This window comes from Pelophylax lessonae (genome assembly GCF_965119305.1).
Source record: "Pelophylax lessonae genome assembly, chromosome: 3".
NCBI lineage: Eukaryota > Metazoa > Chordata > Amphibia > Anura > Ranidae > Pelophylax > Pelophylax lessonae.
Window position 1 is genome coordinate 393,071,239 of NC_138770.1, and position 15,704 is coordinate 393,086,942.

The 15,704-nt window shown below is 39.3% G+C and overlaps 1 protein-coding gene across 1 annotated transcript in view; it reads left to right on the forward strand.

Moving 5' to 3' along the window:
- Nucleotides 1-15,704, forward strand: part of SOBP (sine oculis binding protein homolog) — a 285,798-nt gene that overhangs the window by 209,507 nt on the left and 60,587 nt on the right. Inside the window, exon 5 of the mRNA XM_082249219.1 lies at nucleotides 6,315-6,410. Coding sequence (XP_082105345.1) covers nucleotides 6,315-6,410 — 96 coding nt within the window. The remainder of the gene's footprint in view (nucleotides 1-6,314; nucleotides 6,411-15,704) is intronic.

Sequence of the window (15,704 nt, forward strand, 5' to 3'; positions counted from 1 at the left end):
AAGACAGAAACAAGTTTTTTATTTTTTATTTTTAGTTTAGTATGTTTTTTGTAGATACTACTAGTAATCATCCAATCACGTGCATGGGTTATATTTCCTCTGCACAAGATGAGGCATTTAAATCCAGTACATTGGCCTTGGTGATCTTTCTACTCTTTTTAGTAAATCAGTGCCAGTTCCCACATGATTGTGTGTGTGTGACCCTGCTGCAATACCCTGAATTTACACATGATTGTGTGTGACCCTGCTGCAATACCCTGAATTTACACATGATTGTGTGTGACCCTGCTGCAATACCCTGGATTTAATAAAAGAAAAGGAATTGGCAGCACTGCTGCCAATTCCTTTTCTTTTATCAAGTTTTCACGGAGGCGAGCCGGGGCATGCACCTGTGTGAGTCATCAGGCAATTACACCACCTTGAGCAGTGAGTCCTTGTCTCTTCAATACCCTGAATTTACACATGATTGTGTGTAACCCTGCTGCAATACCCTGAATTTACACATGATTGTGTGTGACCCTGTTACAATACCCTGAATTTACACATGATTGTGTGTGACCCTGCTGCAATACCCTGAATTTACACATGATTGTGTGTGACCCTGCTGCAATACCCTGAATTTACATATGATTGTGTGTGACCTTGCTGCAATACCCTGAATTTACATATGATTGTGTGTGACCTTGCTGCAATACCCTGAATTTACACATGATTGTGTGTGACCCTGCTGCAATACCCTGAATTTACACATGATTGTGTGTAACCCTGCTGCAATACCCTGAATTTACACATTATTGTGTGTGACCCTGCTGCAATACCCTGAATTTACACATGATTGTGTGTGACCCTGCTGCAATACCCTGAATTTACACATGATTGTGTGTGACCCTGCTGCAATACCCTGAATTTACACATGATTGTGTGTAACCCTGCTGCAATACCCTGAATTTACACATTATTGTGTGTGACCCTGCTGCAATACCCTGAATTTACACATGATTGTGTGTGACCCTGCTGCAATACCCTGAATTTACACATGATTGTGTGTGACCCTGCTGCAATACCCTGAATTTACACATGATTGTGTGTAACCCTGCTGCAATACCCTGAATTTACACATTATTGTGTGTGACCCTGCTGCAATACCCTGAATTTACACATGATTGTGTGTGACCCTGCTGCAATACCCTGAATTTACACATGATTGTGTGTGACCCTGCTGCAATACCCTGAATTTACACATTATTGTGTGTGACCCTGCTGCAATACCCTGAATTTACACATGATTGTGTGTGACCCTGCTACAATACCCTGAATTTACACATGATTGTGTGTGACCCTGCTGCAATACCCTGAATTTACACATGATTTTTTGAGTCACAGTATGGGCTTTGTGATTATTAGATGAAGGATCATTATGAAACACCATACTTCAGCTTGTCACAGGGGTCTTTGTGCTCCTGGGGATACTCCTGCTCCATTTCTGAATGACTAATGTGTGATGCCAACACTTTGAGCCAGGCATAGTAAACATGTGCTGGGAACAGCACACTCACCCTACCTGCTGCTTCTTAAATGATTTTACCACCCACCCACTTATAAATTGCATCCTTTCAATTCATTATTTTTCTTTGGCTCTTGGGTATTTTTCCTAAATGAATTGGCCAGGTTCCAAAAAGCCATAATTTTAATCCAGTGCAGTTGGAATATACATAATTATATGCAAACCATATGGGATGTAGACAGCTCAACTGTGATTTTTTTTTAAGCAATGGAAAAAAGAGAGAGAGAGAGCAAGGGGCAGAGCAGTTATTTTAAATAAGAAGAGAGCAGAGTGCAAATGTCACTGCAATGAACATTTTAATGAGTATGTTGCTAACACGTCTTCACTCACCTGTATATTCTATGTCATCATTCTGCAAGGGGAAGCAAAGCAGATTGAAAATGTTAAAAATTCCCTGTCAAAAATCAAGCTTAATTGACCCAGTTAATGCTACAGTTTAAATTGCAGCTTTCCTAATTAATAATATATATAAAAGTAGGTTGTGCCGTGTCACATATAATCATCAAGAATTTTTTGTTGTGAATTTTTAATGAAGCTTTAATGTTGTTGACAGTTTCATACCTCCTACCATTATATGTTTTTCTGCACATCTCAGCCACCCTAATCCTTTTTCCACATCAGCCATTAAATGCAGTGATTTTTCAGTGGTTAACAGCGTTCTTTATATCTCTTAAGAAAGTGATCTGGTGCAGTCCGCAAATGTCAGCGTGTAATGCTTTTCTATTCATGAATAAGGCCTCTTTCACACATGTGGACCATTTATTTCATCAGTTACGTCACATCAAAATGGATGAAGTATTTATCAGTTTTTCATCAGTGGTCATCAGTTTTTCATCCGTTTTTCATCAGTGCTCATCAGTGGTCATCCATTTTTCATCAGTGGTTATCGGTTTTTCATCCGTTTTTTCATCAGTGGTTATCGGTTTTTCATCCGTTTTTTCATCAGGGGTCATCAGTTTTTCAACTGTGGTCACCAGTTTTTCATCAGTGCTTTTAACTTTTTCATCAGTGATCATCAGTTTTTCATCAATGCTCATCACTTTTTCATCAGTGGTCATCACTTTTTCATCCATTTTTTCATCAGTGCTCATCAGTTTTTCATCAGTGCTCATCACTTTTTCATCCTTTTTTCATCAGTGCTCATCACTTTTTTTATCAGTGGTCATCAGTTTTTCATCCGTTTTTTCATCAGTGCTCATCACTTTTTCATCAGTGGTCTTTAGTTTTTCATCCGTTTTTTCATCAGTGCTCATCAGTTTTTTATCAGTGCTCATAACTTTTTTTATCAGTGCTCATCAGTTTTTCATCAGTGGTCATCAGCTTTTCATCAGTGCTCATAACTTTTTTCATCAGTGCTCATCAGTTTTTCATCAGTGCTCATCAGTTTTTCATCAGTTTTTTTTACATCCACTACTAATGCAAAAACAGATGAAAAACTGACCATTTAGATGATCATTCATTTACAACCATTTTTCCATAGAGATGCATTGATGTCAAATGGACAGCATGTGTGAAAGGGGCCTAAAGGAAAACATTCTTAAATTAAAACAGGTGTGCTGGTGAGATTTCTACTGTCTAGTCTCTGTACAGTGGCACCATACACTGATTCACTTTAGCACCCTACATCAACATGGGAAAGCCTGTATGGTATGTGACAGACATAAGACTCTTATCTGTGTTTTTTTTCAAACCATGTGACATAATGTGGACTAATACATTAAACAATTGTGAATATTGAATACCAAGCCTTCCACTTTATTGGAAGTTGTTTTTAGCTGTGCTTCATATTATCAATATAATTTGTACAAAAAAACAATTTAAGACGCTGGTTCTGATGTATTGGGGTGAAACTAAAGTCTCGTGTTTTTTTGTTTTAAAATACCAAACATGTTATACCTACCTGCTCTTTGCAGTTGGTATTGCACAGAGCAGCCCGAATCCTCCTCTTCTCTGGTCCCTCTTCGGCTCTCCTGGCCCCTCCCTCCTGTTGAGTTCCCCCACAGCAAACAGTTTGCTATGGTGGCACCCGAGCTGAGCCGCAGCTCCATGTGTCCATTCAGACATCGAGCTGCAGCCTGGCCTGCCCCTTCTCTTCCCTCATTGGCTAAAATACTTTGATTGACAGCAGCGGGAGCCAATGGCGCTTCGCTGCTTTCTCAGCCAATGAAGAGGGAGAGTCATGGACAGACAGTGTCCGGACAAGGTCATTCAGTCCCCCCCAAAAAAATGTAAAGTCAGCAGCTACAAATACTAATATTTAGTAAGGATATAATGTCCCTATATAATGATATAATATAAGGACACTTACCTGTCCAGGAAATTTCCCTTCACTCCTGATCCAGCAACATAACTGGTTGTTAGAAGAAATCTCCCAAAGTGAGTGGCATGCTCCTCTTAGATAACTGTCCCTGAAACTAAGGTATCTTTTGGAAAATATAACCTCACATCTTGTCCTGGGGGCAACTTACTCCTCGCTTTCTATTGTGCTATCAATGGTCACCAGTACAAACAGAGGATGAATATCCTCAATGGGAACACAGAAAGTAATACAAACTTGGTAGAGGGTCTAAACTATTTCTAAGTTATCTAAAACTTAAAAAAAGAGACAGACTGTTGAAAAAAGGATATGCCCTCTGGGAAGGAAGTGAAGGGAAATCCCCCCAGTGAGACACATTCCCTACTCTGTACAAGCTATTAATAAAGATGAGGTGTTGTGGGTTCTTAGGTCAAATTTTGATTTAAGCTGTCATAGAATCCAGATAAATTGCCTGTCTGGATTTTCCAAAAGTATTATCCAGTATATATAAAGATCACCAGCAGTAAATGCTAATAAATGTGAACAAAAGCATTGAAGATGAATTACTAAAGATCCTACTGCATGTCATTTATTTACATAAATTTTATTTTCTAACACTTACTTTGTCAATTTTTACATTTGACTTTTCATTGAGGAGCCTTTGGGTCCCTGATCTTGTGAGATTATGCACTCAAATCTCACTTCTACTACACATCGCAGACATTCACTGCATGATAATTCACTTCAATCAGAGAAGAGAAGTACACCTGCTAATAAACTGGTTATACACGGTGAAGAGCCGTGATGTGTAAGGCCAGGCCAGATTGGACTTTAAAAACATATATTTGCAAAAGTGGTATCCTCAGATATAGCAAACATGTTTTAAACCTGTAGTTATCTTTTAACTAAAATGAATACACCTATGTGATGAATTCAAGCAGTATTAAAACCAAAACGAAAAATATATTATGTTACAGCTTTACCAATCGTTAGATAATTCTTCATCAGTTTTATTTTCTTTGGCTTTTTTCCCTCTGTTTTCACCTGGTGATCTGGCCAGTAACATACCTCCTGTATTACTGAGACACAACACTGGAGGAATAAGAATAGGAGGCACAACAAACAGAAACATTGTCAGTCTGGGGGGGAGGGGACTGCTAAATGTATTAGCAGATTTAACTACACTAACAAATTGAAGCCAAACTCCAGCTCACACATATCATCTTTTTCTCAGTTACAGCAACAGTTGTTTATTTTGGGAATGAAGGTATTACATGAATAAATAAAAGCTGATCATTCTAATCACCCCTGCCAGTGGTAAATGGTTTCTAAAGTGATACATTGTGCTGAATAGCTTGTGCTTTTGAAAAATAACAGACTTATTGGCTGGATCACCAGATGAAAATAGAAGAAAGAAAGCCTAAAAAAAGAAAAATAATGCAGCCATCACATCTAAGAATTGAAAAGCTGCAATATAATAAATGTTTTCTTTTGGGTTTAGCACCGCTTTAACATGGTTAGGTTTTAAACATAGCAAAGTACATTTTTTTCGTGCTAAAGTCCAGTGTTTATATGTATTTACCAAATGCCACTGGTTGTATATTTTACCATTTCTTGTCATGTCTAGCCTGGTTTGGTGACAAAAAAGAGTTTCTTACGGCCCTGAGCTTATTTCCTTAGTTTATATTTTAATGGGCATCTTAAACACAAAAAAAATGTAGATATCTCAAGATGTCCACTTACTTTACCACTAATGTATAATGATAAATTATTAATATGTTTAATTACTTTTTTTTATTTGTTGTTTTTTTTTTTTTTGTTGTACTGCATTTTCTTGTATACTCATATGGTATTGGAAGCAACATTAAAATGGTGGTTTGTATTTTGTTTTTTTCATCTGAAATCCTTTCAAATTTTAAAGGTGGACACAGAATACCCATATGCACAAACCTTAAACTTTCAACTACATATGAGATTTTAATTGCTTATTAGCATGGAGTTAACCCCTTGCTGACAGTTGCCTTTTTTGCAATGCCTCTTTAAAATTAGACTTTTGGGAGCAGAATCTAAAAAAATATGTAAATGTACTGTTCTGTTTTTCACATGGGACTAATTATTAAAAAGGTGACACATGAAGAACTAACCTATCGGGATGTATTTGTCATTGTTTTGGAAAATTTACAGAATAGCTTTAAGGTCCCCACAAGCCTTGTGCACATTGCTCCATGTTTTCCAGTAAGCCCCATAGCATGCTCGATAAATTATTTTCTGATGTTTAACCGATGATGACATGTCCAGTGTAACCAAAGTATGAGTGGTCTTCTTATAGCTGTATGACATACCTTATTTTTCATTTACTGTTTTGTTTTCTGTTTGCTGTTTTGATTTTAGTTTGTTATAAATGTAGGTATTATTGTCACAAGTCCCTAAATAGGCCCTTATATTTCCCTTCAGGCTAGAGATGAAGATGGACATGGTGAAAATTTTCCCCAGCAACACTATGCTAAGGAAACTCCAAGACTTGCCTTCAAGAATAACTGCGAACTACTTGTAAGAATATTACTTTTTAAACAAGTCGAGATTGTTACTTTAGCACAGTGTAAATGCTTGTATTTTCTTACAGTAATGGTACACATTAAAGAGCAACTCCACTTAAATGCATTTGTCATTTTCAGACTCAGTAGCGATGGGCTTGCTCCCATGCCAGGACTTTACAAATGTCTAGTAGCTAGTCAGAGACATCTCTCTCCACTCACAGCACATTGTTTCAGCTATTTAGGGGTTATTATGGAGACTCTACCATGGTGTGCAGGTCACAAAATATTTGTATTTGTCACCTAGAGGTTTTTTTAATAAAGAAAAAAGGGAGCTTGGCCTATCTCAGCCATATAGGGAGCTGGACTCCAGAAGAACATACTCAAAGAAGTCCTGGGATTGTTTAAACTTCCATGTGTGGTCAGTTGAAGGAAAACTTGAAACAAGCTTACTGGTTCTAGCGAGGTGGCTCTAACACGGCAAGGTATCCCTCAATGGGAACCCAACATTAGCTCACACTATAGAAATACAGAAATGAGTACTAGACTAAAACTGGATAAATTAGCCCAAAATAATAGTAATTGTTTTTTCTTATGACTTTTGATTTGATTTTTTTAAAACAACACTTAAATTACGTAGGGAGGTGGGGCAGATTGGGCACTGCCCCATTTTACAGAAAGTGGAGAAAAATGTTTTGGATGGAGTTGCTCTTTAAATGTGTATTATATATCTTTGATATATTTTATGTTATACTTTCTACCTTGTATAATATCCTTGTGCTTTATGGAAAAATTGGATCTCAGCAATATTTAGCCTTCTCAAAGTGAATGACTGGATTGGGTACATGGGTACATGAGGCATGTTGATTCATGAAAGAAACAGAGAATGTTCACTTAATAAATGAACTTAGTACATAAGGTGAAGCTGTGTTGACTTCAGTCAACCAAACACATACTAGCAAAAATCCATTAGTTTTATTTCTGTAAAGTTCACTTCATTTACTTACAAAGTGAACATAAACTTTTCAAAGGGAAAAACCCTTGGGCCCCTTTCACACGGGCTTTCCGATCAGGTCCGCCTGTCAGTTTTTGCTGGCGGACCGGATCGGATACTCAATGCATCCCTATGGAGCAGTGGATGTCAGCGGTGATACCTCCGCTGACACCCGCCGCTATCCGATCCGATCCTGTCCGTGAAATCCAGACGGATGGAAACCCTCTTTTCCATCCGTCTGGATGATTGGGTAGGATCGGATGAAAACAGACAGGCTGTCCATTTTCATCCGATCACTCATAGAGGAGAGCGGGAATCTGACAGGTCTGTCTCAGCACACAGAGCGGAGATTTACCTGTCATCCGCCTGCTCAGCGGGGATTGGCGGATCGATCTCCGCTGAGCAAAATGGAGTCTGCTGGGTGGAAAGACCATGTGAAAGAACCCTTACTCTTATGTTTACTTTTTTTTCCAAATTCTGCAATTCTGCTAAATGACCAAACAACGTAACTGTACGTCGCTTCGCGGGAGTCGCGCTCGAGTGCGTCTACTCGCCTCAGACAGAGCCAATCAGTGGGTCCAGCGGCTGTAATTTCTGCCGGGTACGTGTGATCGCTCCCTGTGGAGACAGGACGGCTGTCTGCCGTTGTAAATACGGCAGACCGCTGTTCTGTCAGTGAAGAACACAGGAATCCCGTGTTCCTCTTATTTAGGAACACAGGTCTCTGCGTTCATTTAGTAAATACATCCCCCCCCAAAATTAGAAAGCACCCCCTTGGGACACATTTAACCTTTTGATCGCCCCTGGTGTTAAACCCTTCCCTGCCAGTGTCATTAGTGCAACAACAGTGCATATTTTTAGCACTGATTACTGTAGTAATGTCACTGGTCCCCCAAAAGTGTCAAAATTGTCAGTTAGGGGTCCGATCTGTCCGCCGCAATGTCGCAGTCCCGCTAAAAATTGCTGATCGCCACCATTACTACTTTTACAAATACAAATTGGCCTAAAATTATGAAAAAATTAGATTTTTACATTTTTTTGGGAATGATATATAGCAGAAATTAAAATATTTACTTTTTTCAGAATTGTCGCTGTTTTTTTGTTTATAGCGCAAACAATAAAAATCGCAGAGATGATTAAATATGACCAAAAGAATTTGTGGGGAAAAAAAAGGACATTAATTTCATTAGGGTACAGCATCACACAACCACGCATATGCAAGTTAAAATAACGCAGTGCCCTATTGCAAAAAATGGCCTGGTCATTAAGGGCGAAAAACCTTCCGGTCCAGAAGTAGTTAAAAACCTGACATGGATGATTTACAACAAAGACATAAGCCATATTTTTGAAACAGTAAGGGAATTCGAAAATGTAGTGCATTCAAACTTGATGCTTCATTTAGAAAAAAAAATCCATTGGTCAGTAGTGTAAACGACTTACAACACTCTTTATATACTTTTAATTGGGCAAAGCCTTTGGTACAACAGACCCAGAGATAAACAGCCAAAGTTACGTATGTGTAAAGCCTAATTTGATCTAATTTTGCCCAATCTACCCACCTTAATCTCCCTATTGATCTTTTCCTTTGATGAGTGGTCTTATTGACCAATAGGGGTTTGGAGAGGGTGGAACAATCTTGACTTTTACAGAGAAAGTCAAGATGTATCTATAACTTGAACTTCAGCTGCCTATGTATTTGGCTCTACTAAACACTTGATGTGCATTTTCTACTGAAGAGGTGGTAAAGCTGAAGGAGTAACAGATGCTGGATAATGCAGACAGCAGGGACAGAAGACAGTATGAAGGAGTGGATGCAGGTGAAATCCAGGGATAGGTGAGCAAACATCACGGAGAGGCAAACAAGTAGTTGTGTAGACCAAGGCCATAAGTAGGTAGCACCAAGTCATAAACACATTGAGCATGGTCAGAAGTGGGCTGGGTCATACACATCAGGGCTATAATCCAAGTCAGGAGGCAGAGAGTAGTTTAGCAAGCTGAGGTTTGCACACAAGTGGATAAATGGAAGTCGAAGTCAGGAATCTGGGGCAGCACCAGAATAACACAGAAGATACCTTTACCTCTGTAGTGAACATGGAAGTAGGATGGGGACACCTTTTTAAAGCTTGCAGTAGCAGTTGGGCTGATCCGGCAAAATATAACAATGCAGTTTTATTGAAATGCATAAAGTTGTATTCTTCAATTAGTTGTTCTTAATTAATGAGTTTTATTGTAATGACAAAATACAAACTTTAGATATGATATGTTTCCACCCTAAAGCCCTTCCAACTCTTTTGAACAACAGTTGTTTAAAGCATATCTAATCTCAAAACCAGAAAAGTAATGTATTTAAGTTTACCAGTCCTCAGAGGTGGAAGCTGAATTTGGTTTTGCTTTTTAGGCTATATTTTCTTTTTTTTTTTTTTTTCACCTAGTAATCCTGTCGGTAGTACATCTCCTGTCTTGTGATGGCTACACACACTCCTCCACTGCATCTGTGGAGGAACAGTGTAGCCGCCCTTGGACAGCAACATTCTCAAATTTGTTAGATGGATTATTACATTTAGATGGACTTTACATGAGTGACTCACAGATATAAAGAAGAACTAAACCCATTCATTTAACTAAATCCTAAAACAGTTACATTAAAAGCATGCCATGAATGATAACTGACAGATTTGCTTGTGCTCTCAACCGAACTGTCAAGCCTACAAAAGCTAGTGTCATAATTGGTCACATATGTAGCACCAAGGCAACTGCAGATCACGAGAAGGCTAAAATGGCAGCTTCCATGACTGTACAGGACAGGAGGGCTTCATTTCACTTTAGGCTTAACTCCAGCTAACACTTTTTAACTTAAAAAACGTTTTTTTTTTTTCTTTTGGGATAAAGGATTAACTAAATGAATAAAAGCTGACCATTGTTGGCACCCCTGTAAATTGTAAATGGTTTGTCTAAATCTTCTAACTGTCACTTTTGCTGGACAGCTTGGTCGATTATAGCAGAGCTAAACTTCCTTCCTGCAAGGGCAGTAGTCAGTCATCCCAGGGACTGTGTCCATGATCTAAGATGAGCTGTGCATGTGCAGCTCAGTTTACATGCTAGAGCAGATAGCAAGTGACAGTTAGGTGTATTTATTACAGAAGAGACACTGCATGTCTCTTCTCCAATAAAGAGCCTGCCTGCTCATAGTTTGTGGATCTTTAGTTCTGCTTTAGAGTAAGTTGAATAATTACAGACTTACTGGCTAGATCATCAGGTCATATCTAAAAATTGGTAAGCTATGATTTAATACATTTTCTAAATTAAGGGTTTAGGTGCGCTTTATGTAATTTGTTTAACCTAATAGAATGCTAGATTGTAGTTGACATGTTTTCTTAAATTGTATTCTGAGCGAATGCATCAAAATACTCCCTTGCCAGACAATAATGGCATATAATCTTAAAGTATAGAGCATTTTAGCTGATCAATTATCAAAACTGTATCCTTTTGTTTATTTCTTCACTTACAGCCTGTTTTTTGTTTCAATAGATTTTTATTCAAATATTTTAAAATGCAATAATCCAAACATTATGAAGGAAATGTCAAAAAATGGATTCACCCTCAATGGATTCAGGGCCAGATTGATGTAGTCAAAATACATACAAACCAAACCTGTGGAATGTTTTATTTAAAGGTGGTGGGTGAAAAGGGGTTGCAGAAATAATAACAATAATAGCAATAAAAATATTATTTCCATTTATTTTGCACACTTGGCTCAGTGTCACACAAGTTATATTTTACTGTGACCATTGTTTTTTTTTTTGGTATTTTAGTTTTTTTTTTTTTTTACTTTGCAATGTAATAGTCCTACTACTCTTAAAAACCTTTCAATTAAATGTTTAGTAAACAATACATTAAACATTAATATTAGAAATAATACATACCACTATAAAAATGAAAAAGCCAGGGGATATGCAGCATATCTAAGTAAACCACCACTTATTCATTTGCATTTTAGTGGTATTTTAGTATTTTTTTGCTTTGCATTTTTGGGGTATTTGCATTAATAAAGTGCATTAATAAAGTTATACTAAAATCTTTTTGTTTTGTTTAAAAATAACAATCATGTTATACTTACCTGCTCTCCTGGCCCCTCCCTCCTGCCGAGTGCTCGTACAGGAAGCAGCTTGCTGTGGGGGAACCCGAGCCAAGCCGATGCTCTGTGTGTCTATTCAGACACGGAGTCTCGGCTCGGTCCCACCCCCCCTTTTTCCTCATTGTCTCACTGACTTTGATTGACAGCAGCAGGAGCCAATGGCGCCCGCTGTTTGTCTCAGCCAATCAGGAGGGAAAATCCCGGGACAGCTGAGTCGCTCGTGCAACATCACTGGATCGAGATGGGGCTCAGGTAAGTATTAGGGGGCTGAGGGGGGAGCTGCACAAAGAAGGTTTTTTTTTGTTATCTTAATAGTTAGAATACATTAAGATAAAAAAAAAAAAACCTTCTGCCTTTAGAACCACTCTAAATCTCTAGGAAGAGCAAGAGTAACAATCAATCATCCTGAGATGAGATTTAACAATTGCAAATTACGTAGAACACATTCAATGTTTAACTTTCATGAATTACTCTAGTAATTTACTTTCAATGCCTGTACACTTTGCTGTTGGTTAACAATATAAGAACAGTATAAGAAAATAATATGAATAAACAGATTTAATTAGAGTTATATAAAATGTGTACGTTGCATACTGCTTGCTCATTCCTCGCTGGAGGCAAACTTTTAATGGCAAAAACTATTCTATACATCTTTATTAGTAGTGTCATCTTTTTCCAAAATGTCATTTCGCAAAAAACCTAGGACCCCTTAGGACATGAAGTGTAAATTTAAACATCGCCCCCTCTCTTCTTCTCCATGACTTGGGGGAAAGTGTTCTGTAGCCCACAGAGATAAACAGGGGTAGGACTGATAACAATGCCTGAAATTTTAGGGCCGCAGAAGAGGAGAGAATGGGAAGTTATAAGCTCCTTGGATTTGTGCCAGGAACAGTAGGATTTATTAGCACTTATCGAACAGATATGAGAACACTTTCAACTGTATATCTAAAAGACCAAAAAGAAGGTAATAGGAAAATTGCATTTTTAGTGTTTAAATATTCTTTAAAAAATGAAAAAAAAAAATGTGTGTCCATAGTCTGAGCACTGGTGCACATTCCAATACTAACACTGTAGTTAACACAGAGACAACACAGTAAAGGGAAGAGATGAGACATTTAGTCCCTACCTTAGTTAACATGATTTAATAAACACCTCTCAGGGAATTACCACCCTGATTCATTGTGATAAGGCCTAACACAACCCTAATGTGGTTGCAAAGGTTTTTTTTTATCTTAATGCAGCCCCCCGAAAATGTACTTGATCCCCTTCTCTATCCAGCGATGTTAACTAGTGCCTCAGCTGTCCGGGACTCTCTCTCCTGATTGGCTGAGACAGCAGTGGTGCCATTGGCTCCCCCTGCTGGCAATCAAATTCAGCCAATCAAGAAAGAGAGGGGTCAGGGCCGAACGGCAGCTCCGTGTCTAAATAGATACACGGAGCTGCAGATCGGCTCAGGTGCCCCATAGCAAGCTGCTTGCTATGAGGGGCACTCAACAGGAGGGAGGGGCCAGGAGTTTCAGCCAGGGACCTGAGAAGAGGAGGATCCAGGCTGCCCTGTGCAAAATCACAGCATAGAGGAGGTAAGTGTAACATGTTTGTTATTTCTATAGAAAACAAAATGAGACTTTACAATCACTTTAAAATCACAAAAAATAAAAATCGCAGAGGTGATCAAATACCACCAAAAGAAAGCTCTATTTGTGGGGAAAAAAAAGGACATCAAATTTATTTTGGGTACAGCATCGCACGACTGCGCAATTGTCAGTTAACCGGTATGATTCTTTTGGATTTTAGGTGCTGAAAGCGGTACCATTATTTTGCATGTAATTCTTGTGAATGAGCAGCCCAAACCAACTGTATACATTTATTATATATATATATATATATATATATATATATATATATATATATATATACATATATATGTATATACTGTATATCTGTATATATATATATATATATTTATATATAATGTATACAGTTGGTTTGGGCTGCTCATTCACAAGAATTACATATATATATATATATATATATATATATATATATATATATACATATATATATATATATATATATATATATATATATATATATATATATATATATATATATACAGTGGGTACGGAAAGTATTCAGACCCCCTTCAATTTTTCACTCTTTGTTATATTGCAGCCATTTGCTAAAATCATTTAAGTTCATTCTTCTTCCTCATGAATGTACACATAGCACCCCATACTGACAGAAAAACACAGAATTGTTGACATTGTTGCAGATTTATTAAAAAAGAAAAACTGAAATATCACATGGTCCTAAGTATTCAGACCCTTTGCTGTGACACTCATATATTTAACTCAGGTGCTTTCCATTTCTTCTGATCATCTTTGAGATGGTTCTACACCTTCATTTGAGTCCAGCTGTGTTTGATTATACTGATTGGACTTGATTAGGAAAGCCACACACCTTCCAGATCACAATGCATGTCAGAGCAAATGAGAATCATGAGGTCAAAGGAACTGCCTGAAGAGCTCAGAGACAGAATTGTGGCAAGGCACAGATCTGGCCAAGGTTACAAAAAGATTTCTGCTGCACTTAAGGTTCCTAAGAGCACAGTGGCCTCCATAATCCTCAAATGGAAGACGTTTGGGACGACCAGAACCCTTCCTAGAGCTGGCCGTCCGGCCAAACTGAGCTATCGGGGGAGAAGAGCCTTGGTGAGAGAGATAAAGAAGAACCCAAAGATCACTGTGGCTGAGCTCCAGAGATGCAGTCAGGAGATGGGAGAAAGTTGTAGAAAGTCAACCATCACTGCAGCCCTCCACCAGTCGGGGCTTTATGGCAGAGTCACGGAGACGAGCGGGAGGAAGAACCGCCGCTAGACACCGCCGGACACATCGCTGGATCCCGGTGTCAAGGTAAGAAACCTCTTTTACAGGATCAAGCGATGCTTCTGGCGGTACCCCGAGTGTGGCTCGGGGTTACCGCTTTTGGCTGTGAAATGTAACCCCAAGCCACGCTCGGGAATACCGCTAGGAAGGTTAAAGCAACGCTGTGCCGAATCGCAAAAAATGGCCTGGTCATTAAGGGGGAAAACCTTAAGGGTCGTTTCACACAGGCTTTCTGTCCGGCGGACTCTGTTTTGCTCAGTGGGCATCGATGTGCAGGAGGATGACCATCTTCATTCTGTGTGCAGAGACAGACCTCTCAGAGTCCCGCTCTCCTCTAGGGGAGATTGGATTAAAACAGACCGCCTGTCCATTTTCATCTGATCCTATCTGATCAGATCCTCCAGACAGATGGAAAATAGGGTTTCCATACGTCTGGATTTCATGGACAGGATCGGATCGGATAGCGGCGGGTGTCAGCTGAGATGTCACCGCTGACATCCGCTGCCCCATAGAGGTACATGGAGCATCTGATCAGGTCGGCCTGAAAAACTGACAGGCGGACTGGATTGGAAAGCCCGTGTGAAAGGGGCCTAAGGGTCCAGAAGTGGTTAAAGAAGGGTGCATTCAAGCAGGTGATGAGTACACACTGAATTACAGTAGTGAGAATTTGTGGAATAAGCCCATACATTGCAATGACATCCTGATGGCAGACGCATGTGTTTGTGACTGTTCAAACAGTCAAAGATTACTTGGGGTTAGGGACAGATGATAGTGGCTGGACGCAGTCTGTATGCATCCAGCTATAATCACCACAGGCTGTGTGAACACTTATAACACCAATATTTCAGCCGTAGGAATCAGCAGTGTTTGCTAATCACCTGTGTGACTACACCACAGTGGCGGCCTGTCCAATGGGGACGCAGGGGCACCGCCCCCCCAATCCATGCATCCGGCCCCCTAATCTACATGCAGAGCACCGGACGCTTGGATTCCAATGGGTTTTTTTTTCTTAAACACCTGATTAGAGCCAGAGGCTCTAATAGGCTTCAAGAAAGAGTGGTCTTGGGGCGCAGATCACTGCCCCCTGGGCCCATCCAGTTGTGTGACAATAGCGAATGAATATTTGCTATTGCCACACTGATTCTCCTCCCGGCCAATCAGGAAGCGGGTCCTGAGACCTGTTTCCTGACTGGCCAAAAGGAGAAGGCATGCTATTGGCCAGAAAGGGGTGATGAGACAGCCGTCGAGAAGTGACATGAAGGAGCCTGAGGGGGAAACTGCTGCCTGTCTTACCGG